The sequence below is a fragment of the Oncorhynchus mykiss genome, chromosome 12 (assembly GCF_013265735.2).
Source record: "Oncorhynchus mykiss isolate Arlee chromosome 12, USDA_OmykA_1.1, whole genome shotgun sequence".
Lineage (NCBI taxonomy): Eukaryota > Metazoa > Chordata > Actinopteri > Salmoniformes > Salmonidae > Oncorhynchus > Oncorhynchus mykiss.
This window is the reverse complement of record NC_048576.1, coordinates 33,830,699-33,855,903: the sequence shown is the minus strand read 5'-3', so window position 1 is coordinate 33,855,903 and position 25,205 is coordinate 33,830,699. Positions and strand designations below refer to the sequence as shown.

General features: G+C 42.9%; 1 protein-coding gene across 2 annotated transcripts in view; it reads left to right on the top strand.

Annotated features, from left to right (window-relative positions):
• The first annotated feature begins 430 nt into the window (after positions 1 to 430).
• Positions 431 to 25,205, top strand: part of cltca (clathrin, heavy chain a (Hc)) — a 64,819-nt gene continuing 40,044 nt past the window's right edge. The window contains exons 1-7 of one of the 2 annotated variants that reach the window (XM_036937421.1): positions 431 to 869; positions 16,376 to 16,583; positions 17,071 to 17,073; positions 20,439 to 20,707; positions 20,876 to 21,037; positions 21,291 to 21,404; positions 23,278 to 23,451. In XM_036937421.1, coding sequence (XP_036793316.1) covers positions 828 to 869; positions 16,376 to 16,583; positions 17,071 to 17,073; positions 20,439 to 20,707; positions 20,876 to 21,037; positions 21,291 to 21,404; positions 23,278 to 23,451 — 972 coding nt within the window. In that variant the 5' untranslated portion in view covers positions 431 to 827. The remainder of the gene's footprint in view (positions 870 to 16,375; positions 16,584 to 17,070; positions 17,074 to 20,438; positions 20,708 to 20,875; positions 21,038 to 21,290; positions 21,405 to 23,277; positions 23,452 to 25,205) is intronic. The other variant, XM_036937422.1, reaches the window with a different exon arrangement.

The window sequence follows — 25,205 nt, the reverse complement described above, 5'->3', positions numbered from 1 at the left end:
CCGAAAGGTCTTGATGAAATGTGGGATGATTCAGTTCTCAGCAAGTGGATATGTGGAAAGCCCTGTTTGACTTTTGAATGCAAATGAATTCAAGTTGTTCATATTTGCTGCACATACAAGATGCACATTAATTGTTTATTGTCTATAATTAGTGGCTTCACCTGTTATCACCTGAATTCACCTGTGAATTCAAGAGGCATACAAAACTCCATTATCATGATTTTATTGTTGGAGCTTTTATTGTAAATCGAATAACAGTTTTCACCGGTGCGGAACAGGAGTAGCCTACGCACTACGCAAGTAGGAACTGACGTGCATTCACGAGGACGAATGATGTGGCAAAAATCAAAGGGCGAATCGCAAAGAAATAGTACCAATGTATCCTTATCTCACAAACGGTATGCTCCCTTTACACACTAGTCAATTTTCTTGGATTGTATAAAAATGAATAGGTTTCAATGGTGAATATCCTACATCAGTTTAATCATGATTAGAAATGACCATTTTTGAAACATGAATATCAATATTCGTCCGCCCCACTGAAGTACACAGCCATTTCCGGATTGTTTCTCTCCTCTTGAGCAGCTGCCACCGCCATTGCAGGTTCAGGGTGTTCAGTGCAGCTGCAGCCGTCCGTCATCAGGGGAAGAGCGCAAGTTAACAGCAAAAGGACGAATAAAATCACCATTACATTTTCATACAAGACTTCGAGTCTACCCAATTGGACTTTAAACTAGCTGTTCCCTGGCTGTCCGGCTAGGATCTGAGAAGAAGCCGTAGTTTGTTAGCATTACTTGGAGAATCGGGAGGAGAGCAGAGGAACCGTCATGGCTCAGATTCTGCCTATCCGCTTTCAGGAGCACCTGCAGGTATGTTGTCTGTTGAATGAATGGTAATATTTCGAAAAATATATAATGTATTACTTGCCTCATATTCATTGTTCTTTAGGACATCAAATTAACCGATAAGTAAGCAAGCGTCACTGATCTCTGAATGAAAAATAGCTCCGTCTCAACATAATGTGAGTTAGCTTAGCTAGCTTATGACATATCGTCGACCGGCTCCGTGGGAAGTTGACACATAATAGCAATGGATTATATTATTTGGTTAGATATCGTTTCTACCTAGTTATCTTACCCGGTGGTATGGATGGCGAGGTCGTTGGTAGGAAGATAAGCTGTTATTGTTGAAGTTAGAAACTAAAATTAAATCTAGTTAGCTAGCTAACCCGTAACAAACTCTAAGTCAACTACTCACGTATGTGTCGTAGTGGCAGCTAGTTAGCTACATTGCTAAGGAAATAATGCAATACCAATTCAGCAATACACCATCAATCGCAAACTACGATGCCGGGTGGTTTGGTGTTGTCCACATATAACGTTATAGCTAACAATCGCTAGCAAGCTAGGTAGCTAAATTGCTGACTATTCAACCCGGATCAAAGATTAGTTAGCTAAGCTAGGTGGCTGGTTAAAGTTAGCCAACGTTCTAACCCGTCACACATCTGACTTAACAAGCGATTTGAGTTTGAATTTCCAACCCTCCATTTACACTTGTTCTTGCCCCAGTTTTGAAAAGGCTGATCTAGCTCAGCCAGCTGAGCGAGGTCTCTAGCTAACACCAAGTCTGATAGTCAGTACTCAATAGGCACCGTTTGTCTTTCCGAACTTAACAGTAACAATCTCCTTTCATTCATGTTGATTGCTAATACATTTTAGTGCTTTGCTGGTGGTAGTGAATGGACATTACCTCCTAGGTACACACATCTTGATATTATGAGAGCATGTCATCAGCAGGTGCATAACACACCTTCACAGGAAAGCACACTAGGCTTTCTTATGTGATTTTTGTTTTTGTTTGTATGAATGCATACTGACCAAAGATTTCTCATATCACAGATAACACGTTTTATAATTACTTTTTTATTTTTGATATGAGACTCTTAGGCAGGTTGGCTGTAGCTTATGTTTAGTGGACGATCACCTCAAGCACTAAAATGCTCCACAAATGACACCTGACATAGATCCCTGTTTTTTAATATTTTTAATATTTGTTTTATTTATTTAAATGGAACCTTTTATTGAACTAGGCAAGTCTGTGAAGAACATTATTATTTACTATGACGTTGATGACGCTGGGCCAAATGTGCACCACCCTATGGGACTCCCAATCAAGGCCGGATGTGATACAGCTTAGATTCGTGTGCGAATCAGGGACTGTAGTGATGCCTCTTGCACTGAGATGCAGTGCCTTAGACCGCTGCACCACTCCGGGATCCTTGTGATGTCTGAGACCAATAAAACCAAGGAGAACTGTGTTTGTGGGTTTCGAATGACCATACCTTAGCCTGACATAGGTTACATGTCATGGTGACTATTGGACTCTGTCGGTCAGGTTGAGGAAGTGGAAAACATTCATGCTCCTTGGAGAGCATGGAGTGTCTCAAGACTTGGCTTGCAAGATCTGTTACCTAGCTAGTGAATAAATCAGTCTTTGGTGTTTTTGTGGAGCCTCAGATTCAGAACAAGACATGCGATCCGCCTACATCTTGGCTTGGGAAAAATCATCTGGTTTGCTTTGTTTATTTGCTGCTACATAATGCATCGTTTGTTTGTTTTTACAGCATGTCTCGCACACAACCCGTTATTAGAAGCACAGCTGGATAGATTGTCACAGTCAGACTGACTTTACTACAATACTTCCATAGACACAAGCTCTGCTCGTGACTGAGACTACATCACTTGTGTTGTTCAATTGTGTAGGTTATTTTCTACATCTGAAGAGGTACTGTTTTTGCTATTACATTGATTCTACTTTATCTTCTCTATTCTCATGGATATTGTATTGTCTGAGTGGAATTGTTACTGTTATTCTCAGTATTTAAATCTGTGGTGAGAAATTATTATTCTCAGGGGGATTATGGCTAACCACATATGGTGAAGGGAGGAAAAAAGTATTTCCCTCTCTGTCCCCCTCTGTCACTTTGAGCTAATGTTATTGGAGGGATGTCCTCTAGATTTTGTTGTTGTTGTGCAGAGTGCAGACAGGGATGGTGACTTCAACACAAATGAACCCTACAGGCAGTGCCCCAATCATGAGACCCATTATCCACTCTAGCCTTTACTGCTGCACAGCACAGTGCACTCACAGCAATATCACTACTGTACCTGTTCTGTTGGCTACTGAAGCTACATTTGATTCGCCAACTTTAAATAATATAGCTCTGGAGTTATTCATACATCAAGTCTGAGGTTGACAAGCCTGTGTAAAGGCCTTTTGTCTGTGGAATTAGAATGTACAGTTTATAGAGGGGGACAAGTCTGATGCCCTTGACAGGTCCATAATTGCAGGAGTGGGTGTTACAGTAGATGGAGGAAGGTGGTACTGTTAGAATCTGTACGGGCTATTCTGTGCATTGAGCTCAGCTGGCGTTTCATTTATATCTGCAGACGCTGGAAGGCATGGGTGTCGTGCAACAGATCCACCACCTCTCATGCATTCTGACTGAGAAATATTACTTCTCAGAATGATAGATTTTTGACTGAAATGTGTGTGTGTAGAATTCACCTGTGGTGCATTCTATCGTTTTAAGGCCATCTCAGGTTATTCTCAACATGAAAGCATGTTCACTGCAAAGCCAGATAAGGATATTATATTCACACAATTAATTGCATTCATTTGTTTCTGTGGCCTTACAACAGCTGCCCACAGCACACACGTTTAGGGTGATAAGAAGTTATTACTGAAGTATGTATCCTCTGATTTCTGTGTCATTGGCACGTAAAGGTCATTGTGTGTGACTGATGTATACTATATGGGAGTCCAGCCACCATCTCTTATGCATGACCTGCATATGCTTTCATGCATGTTTCACGGATGGTATGGAGCTGGGCATGAGCAGCGGATCATGCAGAATGTGCCACGTCCTTCAACTGGGCATTTCACAGTGGGCTGTAATTGGTAATGAAGAGCCAAGGGTTCCCTTTAGTGTCATTCAGTCATTTACATTATAAAAGATGTAGCAGAGGCCTACAGTGATCATCTGTTGGCCTCCCTGTCAGGTTTATGTCCACACACAGCCCCTCTTGAGTGTCAGGTATATGGGGTGGTTGGTATGGGGCTTCACACACAGGAGAGCTAGCTAGCTCCAAGGAAACAGTCGAAGCCTTACTGAGCCCATTGGTTAATTGACTAATCTAACGTCAGCCCCCTATATCTGTCGCCGTGACGTCACGGTGCTCCAGTGGGCAGGTGATGGATGGTTTCTCTAAAACAGCATAGTCACAGAGACCCAGCCAGCCAAGCTCTATCAGATCCATGACTTCTACAGATGGCCAGATATTGGCAAATTACCAGAATCTCGCAGTATTCTTCAAAGCACCCGTGGCTTCACCCGTACTGACCCCACAGGCTGAGGGAAACCCATGGTTTAACTTCAATGCAGTGCTGCTGGCTGGGACACTGTGCTGTTTATCTCCCACTGGGCCAAGACATTAAAGATGGAGTCCGCAGTAGGGGGAAACGGAGCCGCTGTCCGCTCCACCACCATTGTTATTGTTTTTGTTGTGGAACTGAGGAGCATCGCGCAGCATGGTCCAAAAAATGGTGGTACATATTGTGCCACTCTGTCGCATGCGCAATTATGTTAGCAAAAAAAAGTGTTGGTTTACAGTAATTTCTTTGTTGTAATATCACAAACGGACATGGCTGTTTCACCACTAAGGATTTCAGCTTTAAAGCCTCCCACCCACTTTATTTGCTCTCCCCCTGCTGGTGTCCTGTCCTATCCTCACTCACCCGGGGCCACTTGCATAGCTTGCAATTTTATATATCAACCATTTATACAGCTGGGTGTTTAGTGAGCCCTGGCTGTGATAGATTGGGACTTTTCTCTCTCTAAGTAACAAGACCACTGCTTGTTTTTCCAGGCATTCTTTTACACACTCACATTCATAAATCCAGACACTAAGAATGTAAAATGCTGCCAATTGTGCAAAATTTGGAGTTGAGAAATATATCAAACATGACTGGAAAGCTGGGATCCTGCTCTTTTAAATAATTGCAGACTGTTGTAGTTTAGGAATGTTAGGCAGTGACTGGGCTTATTAGAACACATTTAGTTCCATGCAGCAATTGGCTGTATGAGGCGTTGCATGCTCTCGCCACCTGACATTTGATGTTCTATAGATAACAATAGCATTATTTTAAAAAATAATTGTGATTTGTGTAAATGTTTGTCTTGACAAGCAAGCAGCAACATGTAGTCCTAGGCCTATGTAAACTTTTCTTTGCTGATAATGACATCGCTATGTAGGATGTCTGATATGAAAAAAGACTGAAAAGGTGGACTTTTGTTCTGTGATTGTGGAATGCGTGTGCCAAAGTTAATCTCAGAATTGACGGGTCTGTCACTAGTATCCAGAACATACTGAGGCGGGGCTCACTCGAGACAGAGAGTGAAGGCTTTGACATTCTTGGCTTCGCTTGGAAATCAAATGCTGGTTAATAACAAGTTTGAAACGTCATCTTGAAGATTGGGATGGATTAAATACAAATAGAAAGGATTTAAAAAATATATGTTTTGGAGTTTGAAAATGTACTGGCCCAAGCAGGCTATATGAAAGCTTGATTAACTGGCCGGGTGAGCTCGGCAGATGTTGCCGGGGTAGCCCTGAATGTCGAGCACTGACAACCAACCGTCAAACAGCAGCAGGGAGGCGGTGTAACCATTAGACACACATTCACATGCCCTGATAACTTGTTCCCCATGCAACTGCAAGAACAGGCCATTTTCAACACCACAGACAGCGACCCAAATGCCAGTGATTAGGCTTACTTGTAGGCAGCGTTTCACACGCACTGCCTAGGCAGCGTTACTGATTTGAGATGTATACTTACACAATACACATGTAATGTAATAATAGTAGAGGGTGCTACTGTAAATAAACACTTACTTGTAAATGATTTCCGTCTGTCCTTCTGGGTAAAGACATCCGTTTCAGCACAGAAAATGACCTCTCAACAGATGCTGTTGTGGCTGGTATAGTGCGGACCAGCTGCAGTAACTTTGTTGCCTCGGGGATAGTCTGTTTCAGGTCATGCTGGAACAAAAAGCTGAGGAGCTGTCCAGGTGATTTGTCTCGTACCATTTGTGAACTGTACAATCTGACAAGATGAGCCTTGAGTCCTAACGAATTCTAAGTACTGGTGTCGATCTTCTGTGACCTTTTTATTTTTTTGCATTCGACCACATTTAAGTTCACCAAAGAGGTCAAACCTGTCTGTCACCTGAACATTGACATTGTCCGGTATGTTTTCGATTTGCTTCCTCTCTACTCAGCTGATTGTCTGTTTACAACAAGTTTCGCAGTTCTGCTCGAATCGCTCATAGAAATTATCAAAGTATTATCGCTGCTGTTCCAGTGCTTTCATTGTTCCACTGATACTGCTAGGGGAGAAACCCATATCCATCACTTTGTTCTGCAGAACACGTAGAGTGCGCTAGTTTCATTAAATTCCACCATAGCCCTTGAGCACAAAGCAAACACAGTGGTCTCTAAATGGGTTGCTAGCTTGTTTTTTTTCCCAGCAAAGGCATTTAGTAGTCCTACTTAGTTTCCCCTGGGCCTGTTTGATGAGCTGGTACTCTCATCGTTGCCACGAAATGCCAACTCCTGTTTACCTAGGTAGCATTAATTAGCTAGGTCACGGTTCTCTTTTACCTTTGCGTTGTGCATGCTTATGTTCCATCTCCATTTTTCATTCATTGCGAGATCTATCCGTGAGCTGTAGGGCTGTCCTCGACTAAAAAAAAATATTGGTCGATGAGACTCGTCCTGTTCTTTCGACCAATCTATTGGTTGAAATGTTTAAACTTATTTTTTCATATAGACACACAACTTATTTTTTTGAATAAAAACAACTACTTATGCACATCTGATGCTTTAAGCACACTGGTTGACTAAATAATTAAAACACACACATGACTCAAAGAGCCCGATGAGAGGGCCTGTGTGACAGGCGCACGCTGTCTCGCTCTCCTCTACTGCAGAAAGTGTGTATTGCGCTGTCCGTGCTGAAGCAGCAACATTTCATCCATTTAGTTTCCTTCTTGTTTCTGACTGAAAAGTTCTGTTACTGAAATCCCTAATTTGTTTAGGAAAAACATTCCCTATTCCCTCAACCCTTGCGCTCTATACGTAAAACATGTAAGCATCACATGTATGTGACCCATAGGGCCTGACCTATAGCCCATCATAATCACATCAATAAATCGGTTATAACAAACTCCAGACGTGACAGCAAAATGGATGCAGAAGACATGAAAAAGAAACTCGAAACGGGCTAATGTTTACTGGTTCCTCAGGAGTGAAAGGGCAAGTCAGATCTGTGGAATATTAGGTGTGTGTGTTTTGCGATTTGATGTTCCAAACATATTGCTCAACACATGTCTGTTGCAGAGGGATGAGAGCCATGATAATCAAGTTTTGATCAGTCATGGAAATAAGTGCCTAAAACAAATTGTCTCCCTATTTAAAAAGATGGAGAACAAGCTATGAAGGAATAATACTGGAGTTTTGGTGCTGGTACAGCCAAGTAGCGCAAAAATTATTTTGCGAGATTGTCAACGATCTGATACAAATCAGGATATTTGACGATAGTGTAACTGTATCGATTTGTTTTCCACCATCACTACGAAGTAGCCTAGGTTTATCATAGGGCTGTCTAGCAGAGCATAAAACATAATTATCTCTGTTAATGCAGCATGAACAAGTTACAACCATGTAACCAGTTCAGCTGAAAATGAAATGGCCTCAGTCCTCAAGGTCGCTTCCATTTCTCCTCCTACCTAGCTACATTGTACGTGACTGTGCTCCTCTCCTTACTGCCTTTAAGTCTTTATGCATTTTAGCATGGCAATAACCCTTGCCAAATGGCATTTAAATGAGACATGACATTTTACCCCACCAGTTAAAAAAAAAAGTTTGAATGGATTTTTTTTTGCCCTGCTCTCTTTAATAAGACATGCACTTTAAAAGGTTTTTGTGATCATCTTTAAACTCTCACCTGGTAACCGGCTGATATCTTGTGACATGCTTGTGAGCATATGGATTTGCTGAACACTTGACATTCCTCAGTGCAGGCCACCGGACTGTACAATAATGCAGCAAAGCATTTCACAAAAAGGAAAATAACTACCCGGAAACCAACCCTCAGTCAGCAGAACTGGCTTGACCAGTGGCTGGATTCCACTCTGTGTTCCTCTTCCCTTTTCTCCCTTATATCCATCAGGCCAGGGCACCCTTTTTCCTCACCCCATGGTTGGTGCTGGTCAAATGTCCTGTGGTCACATGGTCGCCGTGGAGACAGGTCCTGCCTGTTGTTTCAGTCCGTGGGACAATGGGCTCCTGCTTCCTGTTGTGGAGTTCTAGAGCGGGTTGGGGCTGCAGCCTCTGCAAGCCTCAGCACATCCTACCCTTGACCTTCCTTTAACTCCCGCAGAACACGGGGGGCTTTTGTGCTGAGCAAGGTGCCAGTGTTCCCTCGAAGGAAAAGAGGAAACGCTAACCTCGGGTTAAATTAGCAGATTCATTCATGGGGCAGGGGCTTCCTCTTATGAGAGAGCTTAAGAAAGCTGTTGGTCAACTTCAAAACATACAGAATGCTGTACATTACACCGGTTTTAAGATTCTTCTTTCTGTTTTTAAATCAATCCACGATTGTGCAGCCCAATACATGTCAGACATGCTTTTAAGTGATGTACCCAGTAGGTCCCTCAGGTCCTCTGGCACTGGCCTTTTATCTATCCCAAAGCCTAGGACCAAGAGGCATGGAGAGGCAGCCTTTAGTTATTATGCCCCCAGCATCTGGAATAGCCAGAGTACCTGAAACTGTGAACATATTTAAGAGATCTTTAAACACATTTTTCTTTGCTTTTCCTTAGGTTGCTTTTTAGTTGTCCTTCTGTTTAAAAAAAATCTTATGTATGTTGTGTATCAAATATTTCAGCTTTTATTTTATTATTTTCCTGTAAAGCCAATTGCGTTGCATTCCCTGTGTGAAATAAAGCTTGCAGTATAAATAAAGCTTGATTTGATTAACATGGGGTCAGGGAAAGTGTCTGATTTGCAGTTTAGGCTAGTGGTCGTAACATAAGCTTTGATTAACCCAGGGAGAGAGTGCAGTTACATGTGACTTGGATGCTCATTCGTCGCCGCTAGGCTCCAGCTTTGTGAAAGGGATTTATTTCCAGTTTAAGGTCACTGATTCCTGGTGAGTGAAGAGCGGACCGCAGCTGCAGTCGTGGCCACAGTGTCGCGCTACTGCAGCTTCTAGAGAGCTGAAGCGGAAGTTGCCAATGATAACACCAACAATTTCAACTGAGCTTGCAGATTTCTTGTAAACCGATTACTGATTTTCTAAAATATTTTTTACAAACTGTCACTAACTGAAAACCCCTTATGAGATTTACTTTCTCTATGGAGTCTGTGCTGCTAATATTAAGCTCTGTTCCACACAGTGCACTACTGCTGTTCCACTGTCTGCCAGTGAGGCTGTAGTGGATATCCATTTGATCCAGCCACGCCAAGGCATCTGACACCAGGAGCTGCTCGGCTCAGCCCTTATTAATAAATGATTGAGATGTGTCAGTCTACATTTCTTGTCGGCTTCCCAGTCTTACATAACAGAAGTATGCAGAGCATGCTCCACTGTAGTGCCATATAAGATCTAGTTCGGGGCTTTCATGTCATTGTGACAGTGGAGTGGGAGAGACGGGTTTGTGGTGGTAATGGATGAGGAGAGGTTTGATGGTGGGTGAGGAGTGACTTACTGTTGCCTTGTGGCAGTCTGTCTGCTTCTTCCCACAGCACAGCACCCACAGAGTCAATAACCTGGCTGGGAGCATCACTCAGAATCATGCTCCCTCTTTTTCATCCCTCTCCCTTTGTTTCCCCCAATCTCTTTGTCTCTTCTGTTTCCCCTCTCTCGCTCTCTCTCATTATGCTGCCGTGGCAAAGTGAACTTGGACAAGGACACCCACCGGATAAATAAGCATGTCGCGCTGTGGAGTCAGCCGTGACCCTAAGTCTTTCTCGCTCTCTCTCTCATTTCATCCATCTTTCATTGTCTTTCAAGTCTCTTTCCTGCTCTTTACTCACTTACATCCTCCATTTACTCCTTTATTTTATCGCTCTTCTGTGTCAAGTCTCGTGGCGTGTGCTTCCCTGCTGTGTTGGCGTACATGTCCATGTTTAATGCAGTGATTCGCCGGAAATTTGCCAAAACCCGCCAATCCTGCTGGTGCCAAGGGGTAGGTAACCCAACAGCTGGTCTGTGTGAGGAGAGGACACAGCCTCATGATTAAATGAGTGATTTTCCAGCCACCAGGTTGGTGTGTGTACAATGGTGTCGGTTTGTTCTGGTTTCACCCAAATGCCACCTCAGTGATGTCATGCATGGCTATGTGGGGTGGGCTATGTTAGTGCCTGCCCAGCCTGCACTCATGTTTTGCCTGGTTGTGGACAATCTGTGTAGACAGACAAGCATTTTGCTCAAATCAAATGTTATGTCACATGCGCCGAATACAACTGGTGTTGACTTTACCGTGAGATGCTTCCAATGATGCAGAGTTAACTGTATTATACAATAGTAACACGAGGCATAAAATACACAAGCATCTTTTTAAGTGGGAGAACTTGCACAATTGGTGGCTGACTAAATACTTTTTTGCCCCATTGTATATTCCCTTTGATTTCTCAGCCATGGGAGTTTAGTATATTTTTGTAGGATGATTTACGCTGGTCTTTTTGACGATCATTGGTGTAATTATCCAGGGTTTTGTCCTACAAGGCATCAGTGTCCATCAACAATAATAATAATTAGGTGGGTGCTCATTTATCCTATTTCACAAATGTACATGATTGTATAATATGCATGTATGAATTGGAAATGTATGTTTTGCATATCCCAACTACCCTTTAGACACTCTCTGTGTGGGGTCACTGCCAGAGCCTGACATTATCGAAGGCGACCTGGAGCAATTAGGGTTAGTTGCCTTGCTCAAGGGCACATTGACAGATTTTTTTCATCTTGTCGGCACGGGGATTAAAAATATTGCGATTTGACTTACAATATATAAAGAACAAAATTAGAAGGGGGAGCAGCCATGGGTGGGCCTTGGAGAGCATAGGCCCACCCACTTGGGAGCAAGGCCCAGCCAATCATCATTTGTTTTTCCACTACAAAAGGGCTTTATTACAGACAGAAATACTCCTCAGATTCATCAGCTATCCGGAAGGCTGGTCTCAGACGATCCCTCAGACTATACCGCAGATGAAGAAGCCGGATGTTGAGGTCCTGGGCTGGTGTGGTTACACGTGGTTGTGAGGCCTGTGGACTGCTTTTTGTGCATATGGAACATTTCTGGGATCCTCTATTTCATCTCACTTTACATGTTGTGTTTATTTTTGTTCAGTATAGAGCAAAACATTTGGGTGAACTGTTGGAATCATAAAATGGAATGATTTATATTTAAAAGTGAAGTAGGAAGCGGCATCGTTCTTGTTTGGAATCGGTTGACTGCATTTGACCTAACAGAACAGCATGCCAACTTGTAGTGAATTTAACAGCGGGGAGGAGGAACTGCGCCCTTGAGTGACAGGGGGTGTGGCTCGGTGTGTGTGGGAGGCAGCTGCAAGAGGAGGATTTTTTTTTACACCTGGCTCAGTGACATTTTAAAATATTGCATGTGATATAGATCTCTTGCAATTTTTGATTTTGCAAATGTGAATTTGATTAATCCTATATCCGAGCCACTAAAACGGGTGCGTTTCAAACACATCATAGTCCTGTCATCACACTGGTTTTATAAATGGAATCTCTTAAAGAATGTCCTTGAATCTGTTGAAGAATTGTGGTAGTATGTGTTTTGTTCTGGGCTTGGGTAAAGTGACGGTAATCTCTAGGGAGATGGTAGCCTTTGTTGTAGTGTGTGTGTGTGTGTGTGTGTGCGTGCGTTTGGCTGGCAGGCTGGCTGATGTTACCCACGGTGAACAGACAGGCAGTTCTAAATGTGACCATGTCTTTACTGAGGGATGAATCGTGTTTGGCTAGGGGCTGCAGGTCTCCATTGTCTACTGTTCAATTCACTTAGTGATCGTTACTGCTTTAGCACTTCCTACGCCGTGTTCCCTACCACTGACAAATAGCACCGAGGTCAAGGGTTCCCTCCAGCCAATGAGAGATGGTTAGACCCAAGATGCAGTGATGTCATCAGGGCGATAGTAAATAGAACTCTAAACTGGAATGTACAGGAACTGATGTGCAACTTTCTATAATAGAATTTCTACCATACATTTAGATGGGTATCTATCTCCTTTTTTTGTCCCTTCTGTTATAATGATAAAGGAGAGTTCCCTTTTCACCCTGACCGTTCTCTTTAACATGTCATTCCCATAACAGGCTCTTAAATTACTTTTACCAAAGGTTATGGCTATACTGACAAGATGCATGTCTCTCCGCCCTAACAATGGGAGTCGTTGTCCACAAAGTGGCAAGGCTGCCTATCTAGAGCCCGCCTATCCTTTTTCTTTGGATTGGTGGATACATCTCATTATTGTAATCCTTTTTTTGTGAATATTCGATGAGTTTTGTTGACGTCAACCGCCTGTATTCATTAGAGAGAGATGAGGCTAGTAGCATAGCATGCCATGAATATGCAGAGCCATCTCGAAGCCGACTCCAATATAGATTTTTATTGAAGTTGCCAGGATTTCACGTCCTACTTATATCAGTACTCGTAACAACATAAGCACTACAAAACTTATGTTAGATCAAATAAACCACACGTAGCAAATAAGCCATACATGTTTTTGAGGTTGACCAAATTCGACACTCATTAACCTCCATTTTAAAACTCCCTGCTTGGTGTTGTGGAACAATGAAAAAACGCCACATGCTGGAGGGAGATTTTCTGCCAAGTTGTGCCTCTGTCTTCCTCTCTGCTTTTACACAACTTTTGAGTCTACTTCCATGACTTTTGTCTTGTGTGTAGGGTAGATGGGTAATTGAAAAAGAAGAACTGAGGCTACACATGAGTGAAAGAATTCGCTGCCTGCCTGGTGTGGTTGTGGAGTGTGACTTACCATTGATGAAGGTTCAGGTCCTGGATTTGTTACACCACATTTCCAGGAAGGGCTCATGTTAGCTAGTGGTCTAGGCCAGGGGTGGGGTATTTACCCATGTGCTTTCTTTTCTTTGCTATACCCTCAGGCCTGATTCAGTCAAAACCGGTATCTGTGTTACCTGGATATTTCAACAACAAATGAACATTTTACCTGTGCACAGTGTGCAGCAAGAGAGCATGTTTGAACTGTTTCAGATTGTCAGACCGAGGCCACATGGTTTTGTTCAGTAGGCAACATTAATCCGATCAAGATGTTTTAAATCCAAAAATAGAATGTATTTTTACCATTAACCCTTAAACCTGGCTACTGGTTTTGATTTGAGTAGGCTCGGTCTCCATGCTTGTGCTTTGTGTACACTCCAGGGCATTAGCTAGGGGAAATCCAGTGGTAAAATACCTGGAATTACTGGTCTCCCATTTGCTTTGTGGGGAGGCATAAAATTAATTGCTTACAATTTAGGAATGTATGTTTGGTCTTTTGTGTAATAAATATGTATTTTAAGAAAAGAATGAAGCTGTCATCTGATATTATGTGAAGAAAAAAAATGTCTTTGGATAGTTGTTGTGAGCCATGGGGGGTTGTGCCATACAGCTGTGTACAGAACAGTTCTGAATCAGAGATGTGTACTGCTTGGCGTAACAATTACATAACGCCTCCCCCTGACCCTCTCTCTGTCAGATTCTATTCCTGTCAGTTACCATAGCCGCTGCAGGCGCTGTGGCACCTCCAGCCCTGTGTGTTTCTGTGTGTCTTGATGGAGAGCTCCCTGTTTTTCTCTTTCACTTTAAATTTGACTCCCCTCAATGTCTTATGTTTTATTTCTTTAACCTTTTAGTTAACTGGGCAAGTCAGTTAAGAAAATTCTTATTTACAACACCGGCCAAACCCTCCCCTAACTCGGACGACGCTGGGCCAATTAGACGGGACCCTGGATCACAGCCGGTTGTGAAACAGCCCAGGATCGAACCCGGGTTTGTAGTGAAGCCTCTAGCACTGTGATTCAGTGACTTAGACCGCTGCGCCATTCAGGATCTTGGTTGGTTTTGGTTGGTTTTGGCTGCATTTCAAGTCTGAGCAGCTAGATGGATGGATAGGGGCAGAGGGAGAATCCTCCATCTAATAGCCCTGGAGGGAGAAGGACCTCCGTGGCCCTCAGAATCAATGAGCCTCAACCTAGACATATACCTGCAGGTTGTAGACTACTACTACCCTGTCAGAATCACAAACTGACACATGTGCCTTGCAGCCCCAGTTCAATGTACACTCCCACATTACTACACAAGTAGTATGAGGTGAGAATGTAAAACAAGGTGAGAAAGACATGCTCAACTTGTCCTCAGAAATAAAGGGTCACCAAATGTGACGGTGAATAGGGATAGATCAATGCTAGATAGGCCCATGGGCACAGTATGCCACTTCACCCGCTGCTACCCTGCAGATGGCCGGTTGTTGCTGTGTCAGGGTTTCTATGAGTCAGTGTGAGTATGTTGTGTAGGTGTTATGCCTGGCAGACACAGGGTGACAGAGTGGTGCCTGCGAGGCAGCTTGTGTAATGTTGTTGATCTGGCCTCCCGCAGGTCTTTGTTATTGGAACACGAGTTGACTCCTTGTTTTCCTTCTCATGCAGGCTGATAGTCTCTGTAGGCCATGTGGTCAGCAGTGAGTTCAACAACAGATCAGAGCAGGACTTGCTACTCAACACAAGCTATACCTAGCCTTGACAGCACCTATGTTCCTCTGCAGGAGCTATCTGGACCAGCTTTTAAAAGAGCCTCAGGAATGGGGTGTGTTGGCATCACAATGCCTCGTCATCATCAGACATACATGTTTGGCTGGCACACCTAAAATGTACAGCACATGATTACACGTTGGAGTTCTAATTGGTGTTGTCAGACCATTACTATGAGCTGAGCCAAATGTAGTATGAGATTGTGAACCGGACTTTGGAGTCCACATTGAATAAGGGTCCAGACGTTTTGCAACAGAGTTACTTAGTGGTGAAATGCTGCCAAATGAAACGTTGGCCAAGGATCACTCCCCCTTCCCTACTCCAGTCCCCAGTCCTAGAGACCATGCAGCTCTGCTCTGTTCTGATCGTCTCTGTTGGGGTGCTGCTCGCTGTCAGGCTCAATGTCATCACCAGTCACAACAGCACCACCACCACACCCCTTTTAAGTACTGTGTGCTGCTGACCTGATGTTAAATCCCTGACATAACACTTGTTTAGCCACCAAGGCCATTCATTCATCCCATGTGCTGCTACTGCAGATAACCACACGACCTGTAGATACTGTTGTCAAGCTTATTACCATCAAGTGAACTAAGTTGCAACATGTGGAAGAGTGAAGACCCTTTGATTGTCTTCCAAGTATTTCTGAATAGTCTTCTGAGTATGCCCCTTCCCCATGTTCTTTTCCCACTTCATAACCAGTCAGCCAGCACCAACTGACAGTGGAGTCTGATGAAAATGTTGATGTTTGTAGAAAAGCAGTGTGCCTGTGTGAGAGAGGCTGTCTTGCTATTGATTGGCTCATTATTATAACAGTACGTTCGGAAAGTATTGACACCTTGAATTTTTCTACATTGCGTTACTTTACAGCCCTAGATTAATACATTTTAGTATATCTATGCACAATACCCTATAATGACCAATCCTGTCTTGTAGCTCTACAGACAATTCCTTCAACCTCATGGCTTGGCTTTTCAATTGATATGTACTGTCAACTGTTGGACCTTTTTTTATTTGTGTGTGTCTTTTCAAATCATGTCCAGTCAATTGAATTTACCACAAGTTGTAGAAACATCTCAAGGATGATCAATGGAAACAGGATGCACCTGAGCTCAATTTTGACACTCAGAGCAAAGGGTCTGAATACTTATGTAAACAAGGTATTTCTGTTTTTTTATTTTTAATACATTTGCCATATATTCTAAACCTGTTTTTGCTTTGTAATTCTAGTGTTTTGTGTGTAGAAGAATGAAGATTTTTAAAATGATTTAATACATTTTAAAATAAGGCTGTAACGTAACAAAATGTGAAAAATGTAATGGGTCTGAATGCACAGTGTACACATGCACACACACAAGGTATCCCTGTCATTCCAGCTGGTATTGTTTTTTTGTTCTTCCTATTACTCAGGTAATTGATAGCTGAAAAGCTCCTAATGTTGTCTCCCCCTCCCCCCTAGCTCCAAAACTTGGGGATCAACCCGGCCAACATCGGGTTCAGCACCCTGACGATGGAGTCTGATAAGTTCATCTGTATCCGAGAGAAGGTGGGCGAGCAAGCGCAGGTGGTGATCATAGACATGGCCGACCCCAACACGCCCATCCGCAGGCCTATCTCTGCAGACAGCGCCATCATGAACCCCGCCTCCAAAGTCATCGCACTTAAAGGTAAGCCAGTCGAAACGGACAGTCTGAATTTCATTAAGCCTTCATTTAACCAGGGTACCATCCCTGGGAAACAATAGGATTTGTCAAGTTATCTGATGTACAACAGACCTACCGTTTTGTACACTTGTGTTGATGTTTTTATTGATGCAGTACAGACACATTTAACCCTTAATGGGCCTGCCTTCATGATTCACTTTTGACATGTTTGTTATGTAGCCAGCAGATTTCTGTCAACAACCAATGTCCATTCAGTGTTGAAGTAAACATCTGTTTATGTCCACATACATACAGCTATTTCTATTTAGTTTTGTAAAGTATATTTGATTGTCCCAGACATTAGTCTTACTGACCTATGACCCAACAGTAGTAAGTCTTGTTCAGCAGCCATAATTGCTTTGTCTGTTTTGTTATGTTATGTTTTGTTTTTGTTTCTCTGTTTGTTTTTTTTGTTTTTGTTTTTGTTTACTGCTTTCTTATGTGTATGCAGACGGTGAGTTAAAATTTCAGTACAACAGAGTTGTGGAAGTTTTAAATCCTGTTTTTAAATCCGCATTCAAACATCCTTAAGACTTAGTTCAAGTCCACACTATGTTCACTAGAAACACTTGCACACACTCATTCACTCTAGTCTCTCCTTTCATATTAGACATATCATCACCATGTTATCATCCAGCTTGGGACTGACTCCCACTGTTCCAGTTCCCTTTTACTCTATTCCAAACCCTGTCTATGCACACAGATGGACATAATTGTGAAAATACAGTGGCAGGACAAATTTTTTCATACATGCTATATTTGGTGCACCTATGTTTAAGCTATTATCTAACTATTAGGCCAATCTAAACAGGATTTATCTTTCACAACCTTCTAGCTTGAATGTTGGCATTACATCAATATTGTTTCTTAGATGTACCAATGATTTAGTATCTGTTTGGGGTGGAAATATTGTGGGTTGACACAAATTTGTTGCTTGCCATTTCGATTCCCTCCCCAGTTCCTGTGTTTGAATCTGTTGTCCAAACCCTTGGGATTCAATGGGGTTCACTACCTTTGTCATAAGAGCTGTGTAAGAGTTTAGGTTATGTATTATCCAGAAACGAGACCACATAAGTTGTGGGTAAAGCAGTAAGTAGACGTGAGCTAGGTTACTCGTGATGTAATCTGATTATTTTATTGAGAGATTTAGAATTCTCTCATAGCTAGCTAACGATCACTGTAGATCCGTGCTCCTCCCTCTGTTAGAGGCAGTGAACGGGGCCTGGGTGATGATAGTGATTTAAATCAATGTTTTGTATTCTGATGGTAGCTCTGCTCAGATTTAGATGATGTTGCATGTCCAGTGAGTCTTCCTCTGGTATTCTATCAGATGATGGTGTCGATATAGCAAGTGTACATTTCAGGCCAGAAGGAGTATGGAGATGATGAATAGGGCCCCTTGACAAGTTAGAATGGCCCAGAGGGCTGAAAAATCAGATTAGCCACCAGTTGATTGGTCGTTAACGTAAAATAGCCATTGATTGGTTTAAACCAGTAGATTTAATAAGAGTCATGCTCCTCCCTGTGGGTCCAACACTGCCCCTTTCCACCCCCATCCCTACTGCCAATCCTAATGTAATTTACACTGGCCCAAACCACTTAAACAAACCTAGATTGGAAATATTTCCTGTGATTCCATTCAGACAGACCGACACAGACCCCATCTATGTGACCGTAGTGCTTGGTGTGTCCTCCTAGCTTCCCGTCTCTCCTTCTTTGTATCGTGACCCTGCGTTTTCCCTGACTGCCTGGTTTCAGCAACCAGTAATATATCTGAAAGGCACATTTTCTAGCTAGTGAGTGAATGAATGACTATTTCTGAAATAGCACAGTACCGAAGGGCCAGTCATCAACTTGGAGTTAAAACATTTTTTTATACCTTTGAGGTTAGGATGGCTGTGTTAATACACAGTGTTTGGAGGAGGGACTCATTATTAGTCTGTGGCTACAGCCAATAGGCCTATATACGGATTTCAGGAGTAGCTATAGTCAACAATTACCTTAGTATTACTGTTACATTAAATCTTGTCTTAACCTGCAATTTAGTTTTGGAGCCCGCTCTTCATTCACAAACATATGACCAAAGGACACAAGTTGAGTGGCAAATGTGAGAAAAGGGACTTCCAGCGCCTAAGATAGTAAAAACACTCATGCTATAAAATGCCATTAAATGATCATCTCATTTGAAGCAGAAAGCAGTTGTGAGATTATACTGGATTAGCAAGCATGACCTTTTCCATTATTTGGCATCTCATTCGCAATAATTTGTGTTGTACTGTAGGACGGAATTACAGGTTGTATTACTATGTAGTGGGAAACGCAGGGCCGTGGTCTTCTAGCATAGTAGCATAGCTATCTAACTTCTCTTCTTCCTCTTCCCTAATCTGCCCTCCCTCTTTACCACCGTGCTAAATCTATCATGTGATGGTTTAGTGACCCTGGGGGATGGGAGAAGCAGAATATGCACCATGCAGATTCTCACGTGCACCTCCAATTGCTTAATCTGGTCTAATCAAAACTCACTTTGTTAATTTGGTTCACACTTTTAAATGGGGCTGCCGATGCTGTAATTGGTCGACTGCAAACTATAGTCTGTGTGATGTTTATGATTATGAAGCCATGGCTTTGGTATCAAAAACTGATAACACAGCAAATAATTATTTAGCAACTTTTGGAAATGAATTGCAATTTGCTTTCGATAAAATGAACAGGGAATACAATAATTAATGCTTCTTAATAAAGCTTTAACTAACTTCACCCAAAACTAATCAAACAAAACACAGGTGAGTAACCTTTTCTAACCTATCCATCATTGATACACTGAGTACACCAAACATTAGGGACACCTTCCTAATATTGAGTTGACCCCCACTCCCCCGCACCGTTTTCCCTTAGAACGGACTAAATTCCTCAGGGCATGGACTCTACAAGGTGTTAAGCATTCCATAGGGATGCTGGCACATGTTGACTCTAATGCTTCCCACAGTTGTCAAGTTGGCTGGATGTCCTTGATACACACACAGGAAACCCAGCAGCGTTGCGGTTCTTGACACAAATCGTTGCGCATGGCACCTACTATACCCCGTTCCAAGGCACTTAAAGATTTTGTCCTGCCCATTCACCCTCTGGATGGCACACATCCACAATCCATGTCTCTATTGTCTCAAGGCTTAAAATCATTATTTAACCTGCCTCCTCCCCTTCATCTACACTGATTTGAAGTGGATTTAACAAGTGACATCAATAAGGGATCATAGCTTTAATCTGGATTCTCCTGGTCAGTCTGTCATGGAAAGAGCGTGTTCTTAATGTTTTCTATACTCAGTGTATATAAACAAAGTAAAATAACATCTAATAACGTACAATGGTACAGGCTTAATCAATATTGAAAACCTCTTTTCATTGACTTTTTTATAAGGGCGTCCTTTGACAGTAAGTCCCCAACCACACTGTCAACATTCCTTTCCTTACCCTCTAATACTGTCTAAGTATTAGTCCTCTTCCTGTTTTATCTTATAATTGACCTGGATGCTGATATGTAACATTTTAGTGGTCTGTGTTTCATTTCTTTGCTTAATCTCTCTGACTGCTGTGTCATGATGTCCTTATTGCCTGATGCTCTCTTTGGGCCATTACTACCATTTCGAGCTTGACTCTCATTACTCAAGGGAAATTTGGCGTTTACTTTACCTTTCCCTCAGTCTGACGTGTGTGTTTGTGGCACTCTGACCTGTGTGTGTGTTTGCTGACTTCTCAGAGTAGCCATAACGGGTTGTTCTCCCATTCGATGCCTCTCTCTGCTCCCTCTTCCCCTCTCAGCCGCCAAAACCCTTCAGATCTTTAACATTGAGATGAAGAGCAAGATGAAGGCCCACACCATGACTGACGACGTCACCTTCTGGAAGTGGATCTCCCTCAACACAGTGGCACTTGTGACTGACAATGCCGTCTACCATTGGAGCATGGAGGGGGACTCCCAGCCAATCAAAGTCTTTGACCGGCACTCCAGCCTGGCGGGCTGTCAAATCATCAACTACCGCACTGATGCCAAGCAGAAGTGGCTGCTGCTCATCGGCATCTCCGCACAGGTTACTGTCTTAGACACGCACACAATCACATTAACTCAATGACAGTGAATATATCTAATCACACACACACATACATAGCTGTGCACTATCAAACTCAACTAATTGCTGTAGCAGAGAATGCCATTACCTTGTAATGAACATAAAGAGCACGTGTTTTCTCTGTTGCAGCAAAACCGTGTGGTGGGCGCCATGCAGTTGTACTCTGTGGACAGGAAGGTGTCACAGCCCATCGAGGGCCACGCCGCCGGCTTCGCCCAGTTCAAAATGGAGGGCAACACAGAGGAGTCCACACTGTTCTGCTTTGCTGTGAGAGGACAGGCCGGAGGAAAGGTAGGCCAAAGGACCTGGGTACTGAGGTTAGGAGGTGATATTGGGGTTGGTTGGTGGAGATGTTTTAAAAAATATTCTCGACAATACTCAGCTGGCAAAGCTGGTTGAAATGACATAATTATAACCAGATTATAACAGGTTAAATTCTAGCTGTGTTGATGTCATTGCAGCCAGTTTTTCCCGCTGGCTAAATGACAGTCAGTGTAGACGACTGTAAATGACATTGTTCTCTAATGGTTCCTCTCTATTGTAGTTGCACATCATTGAGGTGGGCACCCCACCCACAGGGAACCAGCCTTTTCCAAAGAAAGCAGTGGACGTGTTCTTCCCTCCAGAGGCTCAGAATGACTTCCCTGTGGCCATGCAGGTACATAATAGCAATCAATGTACTATATTTATCACTCTAAGACCAGCTGTACTGCACTGGCGTGGTTATGGATCTGTCATAATTGCATGCTGGGAAGTCTAACGTGAAAAGAAAAGTAGTATTGTTCGTGTCGGCAAAGTAATGTGAGAAGGGTATTAGTGTTAGCCAAGGGAAGCCTAGTAGGTAGCTGTGGACTGTACTTAACACTGATAGCCACTGTTGACCAAGGACACCCTGACATTGTAGCACAGCACATAGTGTCTTTGTTACTGCCTGAATTCAAAATGGATTGCGTTTATTTGTTTCTCACCCATCTACACACAATACTCCATAATGACAAAGTGATTTTAAATGTCTTTGTTGTTGAAAATGTTAGTTAATTTATTGCTGTACAGAAATCGAATTTGCGTAAGTATTCAATACATGTTAGAATCACTTTTGGCAGGGATTACAGCTGTGAGTCTTAATGGGTAAGTCTCAAAGAGCTTTCCACACCTAGATTGTACATTATTTAACCATTTTATTTTCAAAATTCTTCCAGCTCTGTCAAATTGTTTGTTGATCATTGCTAGAGAACCAATTTCAGGACTTGCCGTAGATTTTCAAGCAGATTTAAGTCAAAACTGTCACTCGGCCACTCAGGAACATTCGCTGTCTTCTTGGTAAGCATTTTTTTTTATCGTGAAACACTCACCAGTCCTTAACGAATACAAGCATACCCATAATATGATGCAGCCACCACTATGCTTGAAAATATGGAGAGTGGTACTCTGTATTGGATTTGCCCCAAACATAACATTTTGTATTCAGGACAAAAAGTGTATTGCTTTGCCATGTTTTTAGCTGGATTACTTTAGTGCCTTGTTGCAAACAGAATGACTGTTTTGGAATATTTTTATTCTGTACAGGCCCCCCCCCCCCCCCCACTCTGTCAATTAGGTTAGTAATTGTGGAGTAACTACAATGTTGTTGATCCAGCCTCAGTTTTCTCATCACAGCCATTAAACTCTGTTTGAAAGTCACCTTTGGCCTCATGGTGATATCTCTGAGTTCCTTCCTCTCCGGCAAATGAGTTAGGAAGGACGTCTGTAACTTTGTAGTGACTGGGTATATTGATAGACCATCCGAAGTGTGATGAATAAATAAACCATGCTTAAAGGGATATTATAAAAAAAATGTTTTTTTTACCCATTGGTACCCTTTGCGAGGCATTGGAAAACCTTTCTGGTCTTTGTGGTTGGATCTGTGTTTGAAATTTACTGCTCAACTGCGTGACTTTACGAGTATCTGTATGTGTCGGGAACAGAGATGAGGTAGTCATTCAAAAATCATGTTCAACACTATTATTGCATACAGAGCCAATGCAACTTATTATGTGACTTGTTAAGCACATTTTTACTCCTGAACTTATTTAGGCTTGCTATAACAAGGGGGTTGAATACAAGACATTTCAGCTTTTCATTGTTAATTAATTTGTAAAATGTCAAATATAATTCCACATTATGGGGTATTGTGTTTAGGCCAATGACAAACAAACCTGAATTTAATCAATTTTATAAATTCAGGCTTTAACACAACAAATTAGGGAAAGTCGAGGGGTGTGAATATTTTCTGAATGCACTGTAGTAGGGGAGGGGGCTAAAGATCAGCACTGGAATGTATTAGCACCGGAAGAGTAGAGCTCTTAATACTTTGACTTTTATTTTCATGAATGAATAAAATGTAATAAATGAATGAAAGACAACTGTACTGCCCTTGAAGGGATTTATTTTGTACAATCGTAGAGAATACTCTGCCTTTACATATGTTACACTTTACACGTTTTGCGCCTCTGCATTTATTTTTATTTTTAAATCTGACTTTTTCCTATCAGATAAGCTCCAAGCAGGATGTGGTGTTCCTCATCACCAAATATGGCTACATCCACCTGTACGACCTGGAGACTGGCACCTGCATCTACATGAACAGGATCAGCGGGGAGACCATCTTTGTCACGGCCCCACACGAAGCCACCGCTGGGATCATCGGGGTCAACAGGAAAGGACAGGTACAGATACCACCCCTCTACCTCTCCCACCCTCCTCTTTACCATATTCCTCTATCACCACGTTCTTGGAAAGACAGAAATAACATATGACTTGGTTTTATTTAAAAAAAAATCTTGACACTCACAGCATTTTCCAGTGTAAAGAGAACTATCATCACCACGTGTTGATTATTTTACACCCCCTCTTTTGTATGTAACAATTTGTAGTGCACACTACATTATAATCCATTCAGCTAGATGAATCTAGTTGTCATCCTAGCATTGTAACTATTGATGTGCTCCAATGCAAACCAGCCTCGTGTCCCTCATTACTATACCACCGCTGGTTCAATACTGCTCTGCTTTCCATACATTATACAGCGCCTCTCGGGACACCAGAGGAGGAGAAGGCTGGGTCTAGAATACATACAGCAGCACCCTATATAATACCCCCCACCACCACATTTAAGACCCAATAAGGCAGTCATTAATAATCCCACCCTCTTTCATATCCAACCAAGTTTTCAATGGTAAGCAGCACAGGGAGGTGGATAGATGATAAGAAGAACTGGAGTTGAGCGAACGGCCTGTCGTCTCTGTTGTCAGAGGACTCCATCTAAGCAAGGAGGTGTCCGTTCGTTATAAATAATCAAAGGTGTAGAGTTTCACAGGTGATCCAGAGAGAGATCCAACACACACACACACACACACACACACACACACACCCCTCCACTGTGAAGGCATTAGAGCAGGATAACAGCATCCACCTAACTGATGAATAATGTTCCAGCCAGACCACATGCATTATTGAGTGGAGGAGGGGAAACTGATCTGAGACGCACTCCGTCAGACCTGCATTGCTGGAGCTTAGAGCACACAGAGCTAGACACTGGCTGGGGCTCCTATTATAGAGCAGAGACACTGGCTGGGGCTCCTATTATAGAGCAGAGACACTGGCTGGGGCTCCTATAGAGCAGTGAGCAGAGACGCTGGCTGGGGCTCCTATAGAGCAGTGAGCAGTGACGCTGGCTGGGGCTCCTATAGAGCAGAGACACTGGCTGGGGCTCCTATAGAGCAGAGACACTGGCTGGGGCTCCTATTATAGAGCAGTGAGCAGAGACACTGGCTGGGGCTCCTATTATAGAGCAGTGAGCAGAGACACTGGCTGGGGCTCCTATTATAGAGCAGTGAGCAGAGACACTGGCTGGGGCTCCTATTATAGAGCAGTGAGCAGAGACACTGGCTGGGGCTCCTATTATAGAGCAGTGAGCAGAGACACTGGCTGGGGCTCCTATTATATAGCAGTGAGCAGAGACACTGGCTGGGGCTCCTATAGAGCAGTGAGCAGAGACACTGGCTGGGGCTCCTATTATAGAGCAGAGACTCTGGCTGGGGCTCCTATTATAGAGCAGAGACGCTGGCTGGGGCTCCTATTATAGAGCAGTGAGCAGAGACGCTGGCTGGGGCTCCTATTATAGAGCAGAGACGCTGGCTGGGGCTCCTATTATAGAGCAGAGACGCTGGCTGGGGCTCCTATTATAGAGCAGAGACGCTGGCTGGGGCTCCTATTATAGAGCAGAGACGCTGGCTGGGGCTCCTATTATAGAGCAGTGAGCAGAGACGCTGGCGGTAGTTTGTATGATAATGGCATAGAGACACTCAGGCTGGGGATCCAGTAAAGTTTTTCCCCTATATGCATTTAAATCAACGCCACTGCAAAAAAAAAATATATATATTTATTTATTTATTTATTGTTGTTGTGATGTAGATGTATG